Genomic DNA, 18,585 nt, shown 5'->3' on the forward strand with positions numbered 1-18,585 from the left:
CGGCAAAGGGCTTGGCACAAGTACCTATCCTCTGCAATAGAAACGAATCGTTAATCTTAGCCTATTCGCTGTATGAACTTTAAACCAGTATCCTTTTCTCTTGTAAATCAATCACCGCCCGCTCATGACTCTTTTGTAGCTTCTTCCTCAAATTGTACCAAGACCGTTCCGGCTTTGCAGATATCCTAAGACAGTGTCAGTGAGGGGCGTGCAACTTTGGAAAAATAGGACTACTCACGCCTTCCTTATGCGCCAGCTTCTTGACCACGCCGTTTTGGGGTGACCGAATAACAGTCTCCATCTTCATAGACTCGATGCTGTATGTCAAAATTAGCTACTGGAAGTCATCTTGTGACAGCGGTCTTGGGTCGGGTGGTACTGACACAACCAACGGAGCTCCCTTTGCTACGGCTTGCCCTTCTTCCACTTCGTTCTTCAGAATCTTACAAGGCATTGGTGCAACGACAGACGCGGTAACCTCCTTCAAACCGAGGGCCTTCTCGAACCAGCTTGGTGGCAGAAGAGAAAGCTCGGTCTTGATGCCATGTTGGAACACAGCAATCTTGGTATCCTGCTCATGCTGTAAACTCTGCACAACCGTCGACTCCAATCTCTCGTTGGGAAAGAAAGTTGTCAACGCATTCGTTGACGACGACTTTGGTTGGAATTTGCTGATGAGGTTCTCGAAAACCTTGGGCGGCTCCTCTCCCTTCCTTGTTACACGCGCCTCAAAGAGTTGATGGGACTTTTGTGTGATGCTGACTTCAACAACTTCTCCCTCTTGCTCACTGTATGAATCGAGCACCTTGAAGGCAAACTTGCGCTCGCTGAGGGTGCTGGCCTCGCCAAAGCCTAAGCTACCTCCATGGGGAGCAGCATGTGATAGTTGTGGGGATAACGAGCTGAGGGCAGCCTGGACAAAGACTTCGTCATGGATTGGCCGCGGCTTGAAAAGCTCATCTCTCCACTTGTCGATGAACCCTGTCTCGACGTCGCCTTCTATGAAAGCTGGGGACCGGCAAAGACGTTTAAGGAACTCGATATTGGTGCTGAGACCGACGACTTCATACTCACGGAGAGCCAGTTCTAGCCTGCGAATAGCTGTTTCTCTGTCCTTGCCGCGAACAATCAACTTGGCAATCATGCCATCGTAGGCTTCCGAGACAGTATCACCCTGGATAAAGCCGGCGTCGATGCGAATGTCCTCGTTCGTCTTCGGCGTGGTGAGGTGAACCAACTTGCCTGAATCAGGCATGAAGCCCTTCTCCGGATTTTCGGCATAGATACGAGCCTCAATAGCTGCACCGTGCTGCTTGATGTTCTCCACAATCTCCTCCTGTGTCATAGGTAGCTTCTCGCCAGCAGCGACGCGGAATTGCCATTCGACGAGATCGGTGCCGGTGACCATTTCACTAACGGGATGCTCGACTTGCAATCGGGTGTTCATCTCCATGAAGTAAAAGTCGCCAGTGTCCTTGTCAAGAATGAACTCAACAGTGCCAGCGCCAACGTAGTTGACGGCCAAAGCAGCTTTCCTAGCCTTCTCCCAAAGATCGAGACGAGTTTCTTCGTCCAAATCCGGCGCTGGAGACTCCTCAAGAATCTTCTGGTGTCGTCTTTGTACACTGCAGTCACGCTCCCCTAGAGCAACACAATTGCCCAGCTTATCCGCAAACACCTGCACCTCAACATGGCGAGGGCGCACAATGTACTTCTCCACCAACATGACCTCGCCACCCTCGCCAAAGGATGCGCGGGCTTCGGCGCGAGCACTACCAAGCTGGGCGGCAAACTCGTCCTCGGTCATAACGATGCGCATACCCTTTCCACCACCGCCCTTGACACTCTTGAGCAACACTGGGAACTTGATATTCTTTGCGTGTTCCAATAGTTGTGCCTCCCCCTGATCGGAACCATGGTACCCTGGAACACAGGGGACGCCGGCGTCGGTCATAATGATCTTGCTTCGTGCCTTGTCGCCCATATCGGTCATTGCCTGCGCCGGAGGTCCAACGAAGACGATGCCCTCCTTTTCGCATCTCTCGGCAAATCGAGAGTTCTCAGACAGGAAGCCATAGCCGGGATGAAGGGCTTGTATGCCGTGCTTCTTGGCTAGGGAGATGATGCGTTCGCCGTCTAGGTACGCTCTTGCGTCGCCCAGGTTCAAGGAATGCGGGGAGCACGCGGCATGCTGGCTGTTGCTGTCGGGGTCTGTATAGATAGTCGTCGTCTTGATTCCTAGCCTGTCCGCAGTCTTGTGGATTCGCAGAGCAATCTCGCCACGGTTTGCGATAAGGAGAGAGGTAATGGGTGTAATTTGGCTCGAAGCCGGCACCGTCTGGCCAGCGGCAGTGGAGAGGAGCCGAGGGAGGGGTCGGACGAGCCGGTGCTTCGCTTTCATGGAACGCATGATGGATGACTGAAGCTTTGTGACGTGGATTTCAAGCTTGGGGTATCAATTGAATGTTCATGGAAAGGAGGAGAAGAACGCGAAGTTGATGGCAGAGGAGGAAAGCGCAGAGCTCATTGCGAATGCCCCAGGTAACCCGAGGTCTCAAAGCAGCTTCGGCTTGTTGCGCTCGATCATCTTGGAACAAGCGGTGCCGACAATAGCCGTGGGTGCTGAAAGCCGCTGAAAGGCGACCCCGGATTTCAGGCGGGACGTGCTCAGGTCCGGTAGGTAAGCTGCCCCCAAGCTGCCTTAGGTAAGGCGACTGCTGATAAGATTAGCATGCAAGTTCCTCGACGTCATTCCGCGAGAGCATGGAAGGTCCAATAGCTCTGCCCCGCATTAGTCAGCGTGGGCTGGGACCTTGCGCCCATCTTTCCTCTCCAGCCCGGTCGATCCAGACAGGGCTCCTTCGAAGGAAGCTCACGATACGTTACCCAACCTACACACACTGTCAAGAACAGCTTCATCAATATGGATCAACAAGTCCCTCTCAACTACGAAGCTTCGGCTGGCGAAACCAATAAGCAAGTCACGGCAACTCTTCCTCAAGAAGTCGTACAATGCTTGGAGAATGCTCGATTCGTAAGCTCTTAGTTCTTCTGCCCACCTCATTCAAGCCTTGCGATGACTCTTCACCACAACACCAATGTAGAAATGTAGCTGACGAGACTGCCGCATCGATAGCTTCACCTAGCAACATGTACCGAAAACACGCCGAACGTCTCTCTCATGAACTACACCTATCTGCCATCCTCGAACCACTCGGCCGGTCCCGTTATTGTCATGACCACGAACCCCGCCTCGAGAAAAACACAGAACCTTCTTTCGAATCCCAACGTTTCTCTATTGGTACATGACTGTATGTTGTAGCTCTATTGTGGTAGCGTGTTCGTCAAGATTGCTGACGGCTTCGTTCAGGGTCTTCCCATCGGCCGCCGACGTCTGGCCGACGGCCTTCAGGCGGCAGCCCCGGCCCAGAGCACCGCTCCAGCCTTGCATCCCTCCTATTGAATCTCAACACCGCGGCGGTCTCTAGTATTAGTGCTACAATCAATGGCACTGCCAGACTGGTTGATAATGGTTCGGAAGAGGAGAAGTTCTACCGCGAGGCGCACCTGGAAAACAACACATTTGACGAAGGCCAGAGCTTCAACCCAAGTGTGCAGGCCGAGGATGGTGGCAGGGGATGCTTTGTCGCCGGTGAGGAAGTACGAGTCATCGTGGTCAAGATCAAGGACGTGAGAATCAGTGATTGGAAGGGTGCAGTGAGGGATTACGTGCTGACAGAGGAGACCGCTGCTCCCCAGCTCAATGGTGTACGGTAGGATAATCTGGAATTCAAGTAACAATACCATTGATATCTAGGCCACTTATCAAAGACTTGACGACCTCATGTGAGACAATGCTGGCGGGCGAATCTGGGATGAAGCCTTCAAGAGGCCTCCATTATCAAAATCTTGACGCTCATGTGCTTGCTTCAAGACTTTTACGCGGTTATTGCTATGCCTCGTAAATCCACATGCTATGTGACTGGCTGCGAAGGAGACAAGGATCCCAAAAGAAGCATCCATGATGATGCCCAATGGGCGGGCAGTGATCACCATTTAGACTCGAGTTAGACTCATGTATTGACATGAGGCTTACACAGTACACTGGGTAGAAGTGGGCTGGGCACGATTCGACGCCCCAACCGGTAAGTTATATTCCTGGCCATTAAGCATCTTTTAGTGTAGGATTCTAGTATTTGGAGTCCTTCTGAGAGGCCGGCATGGGGCATCTCAAGGCTACTCGTCAGTTCATAGCAGCGATGAGAGTTTGCGCAGCGTGGTGCATGATCGTCGAAATACTACATTTACGTTAGTATTAGTAGTGTGGCAGCTGGTTGACGCATCATTTGATGATACCACAACAGCAAGAACTCTACTGGATAACGCAAAGCACTTCCTCAGGCGTCTGGGCAGAAAAGACAAGGTTGCAATAGAGAAAGAAATAGGCAGCGTTGGGCATCGGGTGAACTGAGGGGGTCTAGGCACGTTGAACCACCAACCTTGCAGCGCGTAGGCTAGCTGCAGCGGCAGGCAGAGTGAAACATTCAGGGATCATGGCCTCTCGGGAGTTTCTGTAGCGGGTTTGAAAGCTCGGCACATTTTGTTTTGAGCCAAGTGGGATCTCTTTAAGCATAGCGTGCGCCGGTGTGCCAGTCAGGACCAGGTTTAGGGGCGACACGGATAAAGGGCGAAATGGAGGCTGATCGGAAGTTTTGGGAGGGTTGCAGAGGTTTAGAGTGCATATTTAGACTCGACCAGAGCCACCGCCGGTTGGCACCGAGGAAAGCCCGAGGGTTTTTGACTCGGGTCCGCAGAGTCCGATTAAGGGATCACATCGGCAGATAACCGACCGACCGACCGCGGGGTTAGTCAAATCCCGCGGGGTGTGGTAGTTCATGCCAGCATCGAAGTGTGTGAATGGAAGAGTGCTAGAGGACTAGGAGTGGGATGCTTCAAACATTTTGGCGGTAAGTCAATGCACATAAATCCAAGTGACCTGAGTTCATTACAGTAGGTAAGTATTCTCTATGGGTATAAACCAGCCCATTCTTCTATACAGAGTAGATAGAATCGATCAGGTCAAGCCCGATCACAAAGGCTTCCTCGCCGTGACAAATGATCTATATAGTAAGAGTCAGTCAGCTGTTTCCCAGTGAAATCACATTCGTATCCCGAGAAACCTACACTTTGCCATACGCCTCGTTTGCGGTATCGCGCGACTCCTTGTGGACTCTCTTCAGGAGACTCCGGGTATCGTTCTCATCCCAACCACCCCTGCCAAAGACTGCCAACGAGTAATTCTCCAAGCCTGATGTGGTGGCATGTTAGTTGAGGAAACTTGAACTTGTTAAGAGTACGGACTCTGAACATACCATATTCCAGCATCTGAGCAAATTGTGCTCCTTTTCTGACCATCTTTTCATCATGTCCCACAGCCTGTATGGGAACCAGATCCGACCAACGCGCCACCTTCTCAAAACCAACTTCAGAAAACATGGCGGGAATCTTTGGCGTCGGGTCAAAGTCCACGCCTGCAATCTTGGCCATTTCCGAGAACCGCACCTCGAACTCGCGGCATGCCGTCATCCCGCCGTGATTCTCCTCTTCAGCCGTGGACGCAATGGGCTCGTCTCCGCTGCTGTCAATGAGGTCGAAGTACCTCGTCCTCACTTCGGCGAACTCAATCTGTCCACCGGGCTTGAGATGTTCGTACGCTTGCCGGAAAAGCGCCTTCCAGTCCGAGACGCCCCCGCCGACGAGGTTCCTCATGTGCACAAAGTCCAAGCTGTCCTTCTCACGAGCCCAGTCATGGTTTGCATCTTCTACTTCAAAGGCGACGTTGGCCGGTACAGTCGTGGGTAAGAGCGCGGCGGAGATGTCGATTCCCATGATCTTGGCCAGAGGGTACTGCTCGCCCATCTCAACGGCCCAATTGCCGGTCCCAGAACCAATGTCAAGAATGTTGAGAGGTCTGTCCTTGGGGAGTTTCGCCGCCGTCAGACCACCTTCTAGACATAGCTTGAATAGTTGATGCTGAATTTCTAGACGGGCTCGCTCGGATTCGTCATTCGGCATTAGTAGTACACCGGAACCGTGGTATGTGTGACCATAAGCCCGGATGGGCGGGAGCTCGTCAACAGAGACGGAGCTGAAATCAGACCCGGCATCTGAGTCGTCTTCGTCGCTGTCGTGGGCATCTTGGGTATTATCTGTTCGAGATGGCCTCCGCCGTTCTTTGTGGTCCGTCCGGTTTCTTGTGGCACCGGCACCTTCGCCCCTGCGTCGATGGCCATCGCCGATGCCGGGGTCGCCAACAGCGTCAACGTCCTCACCCATTTCGCCGAGCTTTAGAAAAGACTCCGCCAAAAAGCCGTCACCAGGATTTTCTCTCAATTCTAGCTGGCGCCAATGTCGTATCTTTATCGCGTCTCTACGTTTGCAAAGAAACTTTAGTGTTCCGTCACTCTCTTAGAGCGACTCACTACACGGATGTTGTCTTCGCTCGCCAGATTTCCCAAATGGGGACTCAATCGTGGGCCCGGCCGGCTCGGGTGTAATATGGCCACACGTGGGATGGCTAATCAAATTTCCCCAAAGGAGAATAGGAGGGAACGCAAGAGATGATAGATGAAATACCCAGGCCAATATCAGCGCGGGGAAGGTGGGTTACGCACAGAGTATCAATATGGATACATGAAGTGGTTTTTCCTGTCGAGGGTTGGCGGATGTCTTTGTATTCACCCTCTTGACAACCGGTGAGGTAGTCGATGAAGGATACTAGGAAACGAAAGACAAGGGGAGCCCGTTGGCTTCTTGAATGTTGACAAAGGATGATGGCAGAACAAAGGGGACGAGGACTACGCAATGCACAAGGCCAGACGGGAAAGGCTAATTTGAAAGGGGGGAGGGAGGACCTCATGAGGGAAATGGTCATTTACCGCGGGATACTTCAGAGCTTGACTTGGACGGGATTCGATGGATGGAACCTCCACCTGTAGTGCATCATTATTCTCTTTCTCACTCTCTGTCCTCCCCTTGCTCCTCTGCCAGGACCTAACGCCATCGAATCACGCTTGGCTTCTGATCGGAGCACTTGTCCGCAAGGAGCCACTGGCTAGAGAGGAGACAGCATGGGAAGTGCGGGAGGCGGTCGACGGCGGGCCATGGAGCATGGGATAGCATGTGCCGCCCAGGAATTGGTGAAATCCATGGAGAATTTGAAAACGTGAGAGAGGAAAAAAACATGAAAAAATTCAAGCCGTTGAAAAATCCCCTCCCTCTCCCCCCGACGAAAGATGTGCATGCATGCATGCATACAGAGAGGGACCAAGAAAACAACGGGGCGGCTGGGCTGTGGCTGGCAAGTTGCATTTACTCTTTGCGGCAAGCCATCTCAACTTCTCAAATCGTAACCTGCCCTACCCTGTGCTTGTCCACACGGGCAGGGCCTGAGCTTGCCTGCAGTTGTACGGATAGTAGTGCTAGGATCAGAGAATGAGACAGGGTACTCATGGCACTCAAGCTTGAAGCACGGGTATGATTTTCAGGGCAACACTTGTGAAAAACACTTGCCAAAGAGAAACGCAAATCGAGTCAAATCCCGGTACACTCTCCCTACATTACAAACTGGGCTTACGCCAGCAATGTCTCTTTAGGGTATCTAAAACTTCATCTTCTCTCGAGCTCCCGTATCATACGCGCAAGGGCGTCAGTTTGGCGACTCAGTATCCTTATCCGCGCAAGGGATCTTGAGTCGGATACTCAACTTGTGCGTGAGGTAATTCCCACCTCACCTGTCTTTCTTGTTCTTTTATTCTGCAGAAGGAATTCTAAAAGCCTCTCTGCCATTTCACGCCGTCCGGTATACCAGGATGCGGCACGCCTCCGAACTACCTTGTTCGCATGTCCCAGGGTCAACCGGAGCCAAGCTAAACCCGGCATTCTCTTCACGACCTCGGTCACTGATGTCTTGCCTTGCGAGTACCTTAAGGGCGATGATATTCTGCCACCAGCTGCCGCTATTCTGCCACCAAGTGTGGCTACGGCCGCCACACGACCGCCGGTCTCGGGCACATACGTAAGCTAGGCTCTGCGTAGTTAGTATTCAAATAGGTTAGGCTAATCAGAGGCCGTCAGTTAACTTATAATCAATTAAATTATTTTAACAAAAAGTACGGCAATCGACGAATTAGCCCAATTAACTACTTAATTAACTACTTAATTAACTACCCAATTAACTACCTAATTAACTACCTAATTAACTATTAATTACTTCGTATAGCCCATAGCCCGTAATTTAGTAACTTCCTCTACTTTAGCCTCGTCCTCTACTTTAGCTTCGTACTCATTAGTAAGTCTATTTATCTTGCCTTCTATCGTAAGATTAATATCGTAAGTACAATCCTCGTCGGCTAGATCCTATAGTACGTCTAACTACGTAAGATTACTAGTTAATGTTACGAGGGTAACTTTGTTTACCTTATTATTCGCCTTATTATCAATATTACGTAAGCAAACTACATACCATATTAGTCTACGACTTCTGTAGATTATTATAAGTATTGATTATGTAAGCAATACTGCTTATATAAGCTTACGTGAGCAATGGAAAGTACTGGAAGGTAACTGAATAATCTAGAATTTACTCGAGGCGGAATTACGTACTACGATTACGCATTCACTTACGTATACGCTTATTAATTATATTATAATTAATAAGCAATGGAATATTCTAGTAGGAGGTTTTTATGCCTATATATAGGCGTGTATTTGCCTACCTAGACCTTTCGTTAAGCAAGTAACTTCTCATATAGTAATTCAACTATATTACTCTCTTTACTACAAAAACCTCTTTTATATACGCTTATTTCCCCTATATTCATATATTCTTGCTTCTATATGAATATTCACTTTTTATATTCTTTATAAGAATATCCCGTATTACCTCGTTAAAGCTATACGTACTAGAGTTAATTAGGATCGTAACTTTATAAGCGTTAGTAGCCGAGGAGCCCCTGTAAGATTAATTATATTACCGTTAACTACGTTAATTACCTCGTTAGTAATAGCTTATTAATACCCCCGCTATATCTCTATACTAGGCTCGTACGTATTAAAATTACGTATAATCTCGAGGCCTCGTTAAGTAGAAGTAGCTTTACCTAGTACTAGAGGTATTATTAATAGTAGTAGCGCTAATATAAGTACTATTTCTACGCGTTTAGTAGCTTCCTCGTACTTAAATATAGAGGGCTCTCGTTTAGAAGAGGTACTTAGATCGACCGCTAGCTTTTTTAATTTAAGCGCCTTAGTACCTATTATAATTACTATAATGCTTATTATAAAGCCCTATAAGCGACCCTTACCTCGGACTTATAGAGGATCGAGTAGGGGGGTAGAGGTATTATTATTAGTAATAATCTCTAAGCGTCGCTAGAACTAGTACGGGTAAATCTTTTTTAGTAATATTAGGGTACCGTCCTTAGTATATTATTAAAGGACGTAGTAGTAAGGTAGCCTATAAGTAGTTCGAATTAAGTAGGGTGCGCACTTTCCTAACGGCTTTTTATATAAACCTGAATTTAGTTATTTACTTAGCGTACGGAGTTCTTACAAGAGGCGCCTAAGGGTATCGTAATATATATACGTACGGACCTTTTTTTAAAGTAATCCCGTAATAGCGCTTAATACTTTAGCCTAGCGACGGGTCCGGTAAGCGCTAATTATAGCCGCTTAACTTACTTAAAAAATCTAGCACGTATAGCTTTAACGAGGTAATGCGGGATATTCTTATAAAGAATATAAAAAGTGAATATTTATATAGAAGCAAGAATATATGAATATAGGGGATATAAGCGTATATAAAAGAGGTTTTTATAATAAAGAGAGTAATATAGTTAAATTACTATATGAGACGTTGCTTACTTAACGAAAGGTCTAGGTAGGCAAATACACGCCTATATATAGGTATAAAAACCTCCTACTAGAATATTCCATTGCTTATTAATTATAATATAATTAATAAGCGTATACGTAAGTGAATGCGTAATCGTAGTACGTAATTCCGCCTCGAGTAAATTCCAGATTATTCAGTTACCTTCCAGTACTTTCCATTGCTCACGTAAGCTTATATAAGCAGTATTGCTTACATAATCAATACCTATAATAATCTATAGGAATCGTAGATTAATATAGTATATAGTTTGCTTACGTAATATTGATAATAAGGCGAATAATAAGGTAAACAAAGTTACCTTCGTAACAAAAAATAACTAATTTATTAAATACGGCTTTAAGGTCGCCCGTATAATAATAGATTCGTATTTTAATACTCGCGTATAAGGATTCGATAATTAACATAGTTACGTAACTAAAGTACTTAATTTAGTTAACCTAAGTAAGTACGATTTTTTCGTACTACGGCTTAAGCTAGGTATTAATAGCATAATTAACTACTACTATAGGGTACTTAATAGTTTTAAATTCGAATAATTAGTCGCGGTATATAGTTATTAATTCGCTACGGAAGAGATTACCCTAATCCGTAAGGAATTACCAAAAGCGAGGGTTATATATAACGACGCTAGCCTCGTCCCTTATAGCCGGGCCGAAGTAACGCCGGGTCTTAGCTAGTACGTTAAGGTTAACGTATTAATAATAAAGTACGTGCGGTACTATTTTAAATTAGGTATTATTATTAAGGGCGTTAAGTAGAGTAATCTCGCGATCCGTATACGTAACTTATAAAAAGGGAATTTCGTAAGCCCAGAGTAATACTAATAGCTAGTCGATAGCCTAACGGTAATTAGCTTCTTTTTTATTAAATAAAAAATAGCTCGTAACTTAAAAGGCATAACTATCGTTCGTAGCTCTATAAATATTAAATAGCGGCATATTAAATCGATTAGTTTTATATATAGAATTTATTAATAAAATATTTAGATATTATTAAAGTAGGGAAATCGCGGTAGTAAGTACGATAAATAAGCTCGTAATATAGCCTATATCGTCGCGTTAAAAGCGGTACTAGTACTTCGTAAAATTATATAATTAGTTAAATAACTACTCGATAGGGGATCTACTACTTAATTCGTTACGGCGGTAGGTAGCTAGTATATTAAGTATATCGTAGTTAATAATACCGCTATAATCGCTACTTTCTAATCGGAGGCTCGAAAGGATTTAGATAGGTCGAATACCCTTATTCTATTAATTAACGATTTAGTCCTTCTTATTGCGTAGTAGCGCGTAGCGGTAATATATAAAAGCGTTAGTATTACTAAATAAGTAGTTATAGTAGTTATAAAAAGCGCTAATAATAGGATAGAAGAGCTAGTCGTTATTTAAAAAGTTAATAGCGATCTACTAGTAGTAGTTTATAAACGAGGTTAAGGATCTGCGACGCTTATTTAAATAAATTAACTTTACGAGGCGTTATTACTTTCGATCGTAACGCGGGCTATAAATATAGTAATAAGTAATAATAATTAGCGCCCTAGTAGAGGGTTTATATTAAATAATTTAGGCTATAAAGCTAGCTTTATAAATAGCCTCGTTAAGTACTACTCTAGCCTTAAGTAGGCTAAAGAAGCGCTAGCTATAAAATAGGTAGTTATATTCTACGTAACTATAATCGTTATAATTAATAATATATTAGTAAATAAAGGGATCGTTAACTTTGCGATTATTCTCTTTTTATAGTATATTAACGTTAAGAATAGCTTTAATTAGTAGTAGCGGTAGCGGTAGCGACGGTAAGGTCGACGAAGTAGTAGTTATAGGTAGGTAGGTAGGTAGGTAGGTAAGTGGGTAGGTAAGTGGGTAGGTAAGTGGGTGGGTATGGGTAGCTGGGCTCCGTGGTCGGAGGCAGGAGCGGCCGCAGCCATACTTGGTGGCGGGATATCGGCAGGTGCTGGCAGAATATCATCGCCCTACCTTAAGCACTGTACAGTACACTATCGGTACTCTGAAATAACTGCCCAGTCAAAGCACGTCTCAACGCGTTCTCCCAAGGATCGGGATGCCACCCCAAATGTGAAGGTCTAGAATGGCCCTGGCGGGATACAACGCTGGGCGGTAGGATGCTTCATAAGGGCGCTTGCTCGCTCCTTTCCACAAAGACTCGTTTGCCAACGCGGTTGACTTTGTGGGCGATAGGACTCGAGAGCGGTGAACGGTGAACGGTCCTGGGACTGATTCCTCGCCTGCCCTCGACTTCCACCGAAGAGATCGTTGGTTCCCTGGGCTGTCTTAGGTTCTGCAGGAAGCCCGGTCCGAGCCGGCAGACCAACCGCGAAACGAGAGACCATTGTGATGACCGTTGCGTTGTAACTTGTCAACTATCCTCCAGCGGAAGTCTCCCGATGGCAAGAGGTCCTGAAGACCCGTATCCGTATGAACTGCTCGCATCTTCACGCTGCCCCCCAAAGCCACGAGGGAGAACAAGGCAGGGGGGCATGGGGCCGTGGTCGACTTGCCTTCCTTGGGAGCTCCAACCGCCCAGGGTGCCACGCTGTGTTTGCCTGTCAAATGGAGCTAACGGCGTGGCAATCATGTACGCTAGCCTCTGCGGATACAGCAGAAGCTAGCCCGCTGCTCCATTGTCTGTGGTGGTTTAGCTGAAGTGACGCTGTTCTTCCCTTCCCTTCCTACCAGAAGCCCAGCCCAGCTCGGCACATGGATAATCGAATGTGGCAGTTGGCGAAATGAAAAATGGGTTCATCAATGCGGTGAGGCAACGCAAACCAATAGCTCGACGACTATCAAGCATCAGGATCCGGATTCTCTCTGGTAATCAATCTATCAGCTCCTACTGACGTACTTGACGTCAACGGCAATGTTTTGATGAGATGGTCCTCTTAGAAGAACCCCGTCACTTGGAATATGTCGTAGTTATTGGTTTTTAGGAATTTAATTCCCTCAAAATGAAATACCTACAGAACTTGGCATTTGGTGTTTGGTAAATGTTCTGTCGATTCTTTTATTGGGCCACCATCAACGCTGCCCACAAAGACAATGTTTCCCACCCCACCGGTCGTTGGCTTTTCATTTATACAGGTTAAGAGGACCTTGCAGAGTGCAGCTTGAGAACGAACGGACACCGGGCTTTAACCCGCATCGGAGATGCCGGTTGCTGCTGCAGCGTCCCCTGTGTTGTGTTGCCTCTGAGAGAGGAGAGGAGAGGAGAGGGGTAGCGCCGCAGCGGCGCGAACAACAAACTTGAGCCTCTCTCTTGACTCACGTCTCCAACTTGTCACGGGCGGCGAACTTGACCGACATAAGGCCTCAACTCAGCTATCGCGAGCCAATGAAAGGGATACGACCGCTCGCAGCAGCCAACAATTCGTCCGCCAGCTCCATCACATCATTTGCATGTACGACCTAGTTGAAAGGTACCTCGACGCGCCGCTCAGAGGCAATGGGTCTCAACGTAAGCTTCGAGCGCCCTTCTTCCGGGATTGGATCAGTGGTTCGCTCGCTCGTAACCGTTATGCACCAGCGCACCAAGTTGTCACAAAAGGCGCATCCCATACCACCAATCAGCCTCGCCTCCCTGCTATCCTTCGCCCTGCACAGCGAAAGCCTTTCTCGAACATGATTTCACCAGCCAATATCAGATGGCTAAATAGCCGCGGCTGGCGCTGCTCCATACGTATATCAATATGTCGGCATTTGAAGAGGGTATCTAGATAGGGTCCCTTTGAACAACGCCGGGCAAGGTAGGTGAGGATGCGCAGCCAAGGCAAGGGAAGTGGAGATGTGACGGTAACCCCAGTCCATCTCGTGAGACGGCAAGGGCTTCGACGAGCTCCATAGTCGCGTGGCTTGACGTCTTTCCCAGGCTGATCCGATATGGGATGAAATATCTTAAAAAGTCCAAACAAGTAGGTAGTAGAAAAACGCGCTCCGCCAAACTCCCGACCACTAGACCGTTTCGATGTACCGTTTAACTTCCCTGTGTAGATACTTCGTTAGCCATGTTCATCTTCATCGCCATCAGATGTTACTCCGAGGGTTGTCACATACCAGTCTGTCACGGCCTCGTCCCAGACCCGAATTTCGTGATCTCTTGTTCCGCCAAAGTGATCGACAAAGTCATCACCGAACACTTCTCTTGCAATGCTCTCCTTTCGCATGAATCGATCATTTGCTTCACGCAGACTCTTTGCAAGCCGCACGCCCTTGTCAGCTTTACCGCCAACATCCTCGCCCTTGCCCAAAGGCGGGACGGGGATCTCCAGCTTCTTCTCCACGCCTCGCCATCCGAGGGCGAGAATTGCTGCCAGAACGAAGAAAGGGTTGGTGTCTGCGCCCGGAACACGAACTTCGAATCGCGTTGCGCCAGGCTTCGATGTCGGTGGGGCGATGAGGCGAATTGATGCTGCTCTGTGCTCCAAGCCCCATGATACTGTCACTGGCGCCCAAAAGTTCTCGACAAGGCGTTTGTAGGAGTTGACTGTGGGTGCCAGCATGGTCATGACATCTGGAAGACCCTCCAGCAAGCCGGCCAGGAAATGCCGGCCCAGATCGGAGAGATTAGCGACGTCGGGGTATGGCGCATTCTCATCCTTCGTCTCCCGAGCGAAAAGGTTCTTGCCATCCTTATCGACAATGGAAACGTGCATGTGTCCGCTGTTTCCAGGCAAGCCCTGCTTTGGCTTCGCCATGAAGCACGGCGTAATGCCGTATTTTGTTGCGACCGACTTGACAACGTACCTGTGAGAACCACGGTCAGTGAGATGCAAGCCTAAACGAACCGGCCAACTCACTTGAACAAGCTGGCTCTGTCGGCCATCTGTGCGATTTCTCCAAACTCAAGCGCGGCCTCAAAGACACCAGGGCCACTCTCCGTATGCCAACCCTCGATATCACACTTGAACTGAGAACAAGTCTCGAAAATGTCATAGAAGTAGTCCTTGTTGTGCACCGTCCGGGTCAAACTGTAGCCAAACATGCCCTCTGTTAAGGACGGCAAAGCTTGCGGGGGGTTCTCTTGCAAGTATCCGGCCGTTGAGCTCGAGGTTTCGGCGGTGCGCGTAGGCGCCTTGAATTGGTAGAACTCGTATTCGGCTGAGTGGGATCACGCGATTAGCTTGCCTTTTCTCCAAAAGGAGAGCAACGACGGAGCGTGTTTGCAGACTGACCTCCAGCCATGGCACCGTAGCCCTTGGCTTGCAACTTGGCCAGAGCATTCTTCAGCAGACCACGGGGGCACGCGCAAATGGGCTCTTGCGTATCCGGATCGAAGAAGCTGACGAGGAAGAAGGGCACATTATCCTCCCAGGGGATGCGGCGGAAGCTAGAGAGATCAGGGATGGCAATCAGATCGTGGTAGCCGTTCTCGGCGTTGCTGATCTTGAGCTCCTTGATGTATGTCATATCGTGCATATCCCAACCAAAGATGACAGAACAGAAGCCAAAGCCTGATTTGGCGACGGACAGGAACTTGTTCTTGGACACCAGCTTTCCTCGGAGCATGCCGTCGACATCGATACCGGCAAGCTTGACCTTGTTATCATTCTTGAGAAGCTCGGGTAGCGACTCGATGGTCACGGCTTCGTTGGACGACGCCATTGTGGATTAAGATAAGATGGTAAGAATGCGCGAATGCAATGAAGCTACTAATTGACTTTGGATGGCGATGGATGGGACGAAAGCTCGCGGCTTGGAGTTGGGGTTGGAGTTGAAGGTGTGGTAGCAGCAAAGTCTGTCGTGGCAGAAGGACGAGAGGAAAGAAGTGTTTGCTGCTTTCTACGTGCGTGCGAACTGATAAATGAGGATGTCTAGAAGTAGGCCGTGGCAGAGGACGGGAGAGAGGAAAAGAAAATGATCAGCAGAGCGCGCAAGAGACACGAGGAACAGACCGAGGCGGAACAAAGTCGTGGGTCCTGAGCAAGCCGAGAGACTGGAGACGGATGGACTTGAGGGACTTGAGGTCGGGATCTTGAGGGAACGCGGAAAGAGACGTGTAGGGCCAGCGGTACGGAGCAATTATCGTATCTTTGGAGAGGTATGTTATCCGTAGGTGGGAACGTAAGGTAGTTAGGGACTTGCGGAGTGAGCGAGCATTGAGCAGCAGCAAGAGTCGCAAGAGCAAGGAAGAGAGCGCCGCTGCATACTGCCCGCGCACCCCCAGATGTTTGCCCCAAAGTATCTTTCCATGGAATTGTAGGCGAGCATATACATGGCTTAGCTCCAAGGTTCCCTCGTCTGCGGCAACTGGTGTGGATTGTCCCGCCGATAAGGGAGCGCGCGGCCAATGGAATGATGCGATTTGGGGATTTGGGGGAGCTGGGGAAGCCGAGTGACGACTGACAACCTGGAAATAACCTTGCCCTCCATTGCCTTGCGCTTGCCCTTGATTGCGGTTTACGGTTTACCTAACGCTTCCGACTGAGCAATGACATAGACCCGGAGCGCCAATCTGTTTACAACCTACCTTAAGCACGTTCAGATTTGAGTGTGGAAGGTATCGAGCCGCGTGAGCTGCTTCCCATCCTGTTCCATGTATCATGTTCCTTGGCAATCGACGTCTGCTTCCCGGGCACCTACCTCTCGGTTCGACGCGGGGATACCATTAGCAGGTGAGCGGCACCCAGCGGCACAGAGCGAGGAAGGAGGGGGAGGGACGCTGACTTTCTCGGTGCGTCATTGCGGCAGTCACGCAGGCAACCTGGAAGACCAGGCTGGGGTGGCTAGACCGCGGTACGTTCCCAAGGGACGCACTGTCCGGGCCACGACTCCTCCTCCCCACCTCAGCTCAGTGATGAGTCTTCTCGTTCAGTCTCCTCAACCTCAGGCACAGGCACTTCTTAACGTGCCTCCCTCGGCCAGAATGCGCAGGATCCCATGGGCGCCTTCCATCTGGTAGATGCGTGTCTTAGGTAAGTCAAAGCCTGGATGGGCAGGACACAGGAAGGAGCCCAGGTGGTCTGGGATGCTATTGCTGGATTGTGACAAAAATAATGGAATTGTCTCAACCGCCATTGGGGCCACTTGCTGTTGCAGCTGGCGACAACTTGGTAGTCATCACTGTGTGAGTATGAGAGATTTTTTGCGAAGACCAATATCTTCTCCATGCTTCCTCGCACGCTGTCTCCATCTCTGTCCACCTGTCTTCCTCCCTTACAACTTGCAAACTGCTCTCAGTCCCTCTCCAGTCAACAACATCACCACCATCGCTACTTCATCGTGAGCTTCTTCACTGTCGCCAACCCATCAACGCCAATCTTACCCCACGCCAACCGTTGCCCATCCCGCATGCTGCCGCGCTGTGTTGCTTGATTGACCTGAGACCGCGGCACCCGGCTGCTCGATGCCAAAAGGAACATCCCCGAACCCAGATAGATCTCTTGGCCCCATGACGGCCAGATCCTCCGCGCTTGACTTGCCGACAGCGGGGAGTTCTGAATTGGAGGGGTTCACGATGGGGACTCAACTTCATCAGTCAATGACCCCTCTGCCGCCTCCACAGCCCACTACTGTCGCTTCTACCCACCCTTGTCATGTTCTATTGTCCGCTGATACCGCACACAGCTTTCTTTGCGCAACTTTCTTTGTCGCCAGCGCGGCAAATACCTATCCTCTTTGATCCTGTGCAATTGTCAACAATGACATTACTCGAGTACCTGCGCATCCTCGTCTCCATCTCTCGTACTGCCGCCTGCTCGCTCAACTGAAATCAATGTTCTACCGCCGCCCTCACACGGTTCACCCCCCGGACGCCAGGCGTCTATCGGCACCGCCGCCCCTCGACTTGGGGAACCCCTCAGCGCGGTCCCGAGCCGCGATCTGCCACGATCCACGAATGATGAATTTGTGAATGGTAATGGTTTCTCCGATGCGTCCGGACTCAAACACCACATGGACGTTTCTCATTCACCGTCAAGGCCCCCGGCTGCCCACATGACGATGTGAGCCTGAGAGGTGTGGAGGGGCTCGAACTGACCGCTTCCATTACCGCTTCGCTTGCCTGGCGCCTCTCTCCGCCCTTGAATTCCCCAAGTCACCAAGTGTTTCCGGATGGTACGGTTACAGACACACACCGTATTCACTCTACCACCTGCATTCTGCCGCCACGCCGCCCAATCTCACACCGTCCGGAGTACGAACACATACACACCTTGACACCTGACGAGACGCTCAGTGGCGACTTGTCTGATCAACTTTCAATCCAGCAGATCCCGAGTCTGTGCCTTTCTTGGTCTGTACTCCTAGTCCGATAATTCTGAGCTTTTAACTCTCGCAATTCGATGCTATTGGCCTGGATTCGCCTTAGCTCACCAATCCAGCTGCACTCTCGGAACCATGCACATAGGGTCTCGTTCCTTTGTTCCACAACTGGCTCTACTACATACTCCTATCCAACGTCTACCGATGATGGGTTTTTCTTATATCTCCAAGATAGAGAGATAACGCATCCTGCGAAAGATGCAGCCAGCCTCTGGAGGTAGCGCTCGCTCGACTCACCCTCTCGCCGCCGGACACCTCACCCAACCTTACCAGTGTACGGAGTACCACAGTGTCTCCCTCTCATAACCCCCCTCCATCAGACACGGAGGGGTTGGTTCCTGACTTGGACGTCCG

General features: G+C 49.2%; 6 protein-coding genes across 6 annotated transcripts; 2 read left to right on the forward strand and 4 right to left on the reverse strand.

Moving 5' to 3' along the window:
- Nucleotides 1-122: 122 nt before the first annotated feature.
- Nucleotides 123-2,410, reverse strand: CLUP02_09409 (carbamoyl-phosphate synthase subunit L; the record flags this gene model as incomplete). The annotated part of the gene is made up of 3 exons (XM_049288387.1): nt 123-185; nt 239-317; nt 384-2,410. The coding sequence occupies 3 exons, from the start codon at nt 2,408-2,410 to the stop codon at nt 123-125; spliced, it is 2,169 nt and encodes a 722-aa protein (XP_049145531.1).
- Nucleotides 2,411-2,923: 513 nt separating this feature from the next.
- On the forward strand, nt 2,924-3,777 carry CLUP02_09410 (pyridoxamine 5'-phosphate oxidase; the record flags this gene model as incomplete). Its single annotated transcript, XM_049288388.1, has 3 exons — nt 2,924-3,034; nt 3,137-3,311; nt 3,371-3,777. The coding sequence occupies 3 exons, from the start codon at nt 2,924-2,926 to the stop codon at nt 3,775-3,777; spliced, it is 693 nt and encodes a 230-aa protein (XP_049145532.1).
- Nucleotides 3,778-4,625: 848 nt separating this feature from the next.
- Nucleotides 4,626-7,182, reverse strand: CLUP02_09411 (methyltransferase domain-containing protein; the record flags this gene model as incomplete). Its single annotated transcript, XM_049288389.1, has 9 exons — nt 4,626-4,801; nt 4,855-4,936; nt 5,058-5,120; nt 5,187-5,308; nt 5,373-6,399; nt 6,483-6,577; nt 6,637-6,809; nt 6,871-6,992; nt 7,072-7,182. 9 exons carry the CDS (start codon nt 7,180-7,182, stop codon nt 4,626-4,628), a joined length of 1,971 nt encoding a protein of 656 aa, XP_049145533.1.
- Nucleotides 7,183-11,994: 4,812 nt separating this feature from the next.
- CLUP02_09412 (uncharacterized protein) lies at nt 11,995-13,278 on the reverse strand (the record flags this gene model as incomplete). The annotated part of the gene is made up of 7 exons (XM_049288390.1): nt 11,995-12,239; nt 12,291-12,511; nt 12,652-12,758; nt 12,817-12,874; nt 12,937-12,999; nt 13,068-13,163; nt 13,241-13,278. The coding sequence occupies 7 exons, from the start codon at nt 13,276-13,278 to the stop codon at nt 11,995-11,997; spliced, it is 828 nt and encodes a 275-aa protein (XP_049145534.1).
- A 645-nt stretch (nt 13,279-13,923) lies between these two features.
- CLUP02_09413 (glutamine synthetase) lies at nt 13,924-15,573 on the reverse strand (the record flags this gene model as incomplete). Its single annotated transcript, XM_049288391.1, has 4 exons — nt 13,924-13,954; nt 14,026-14,715; nt 14,769-15,069; nt 15,144-15,573. 4 exons carry the CDS (start codon nt 15,571-15,573, stop codon nt 13,924-13,926), a joined length of 1,452 nt encoding a protein of 483 aa, XP_049145535.1.
- A 2,110-nt stretch (nt 15,574-17,683) lies between these two features.
- CLUP02_09414 (uncharacterized protein) lies at nt 17,684-17,821 on the forward strand (the record flags this gene model as incomplete). Its single annotated transcript, XM_049288392.1, has 1 exon — nt 17,684-17,821. One exon carries the CDS (start codon nt 17,684-17,686, stop codon nt 17,819-17,821), a length of 138 nt encoding a protein of 45 aa, XP_049145536.1.
- Between the last annotated feature and the right edge of the window lie 764 nt (nt 17,822-18,585).

This window comes from Colletotrichum lupini, chromosome 4, assembly GCF_023278565.1.
Source record: "Colletotrichum lupini chromosome 4, complete sequence".
Classification (NCBI taxonomy): domain Eukaryota; kingdom Fungi; phylum Ascomycota; class Sordariomycetes; order Glomerellales; family Glomerellaceae; genus Colletotrichum; species Colletotrichum lupini.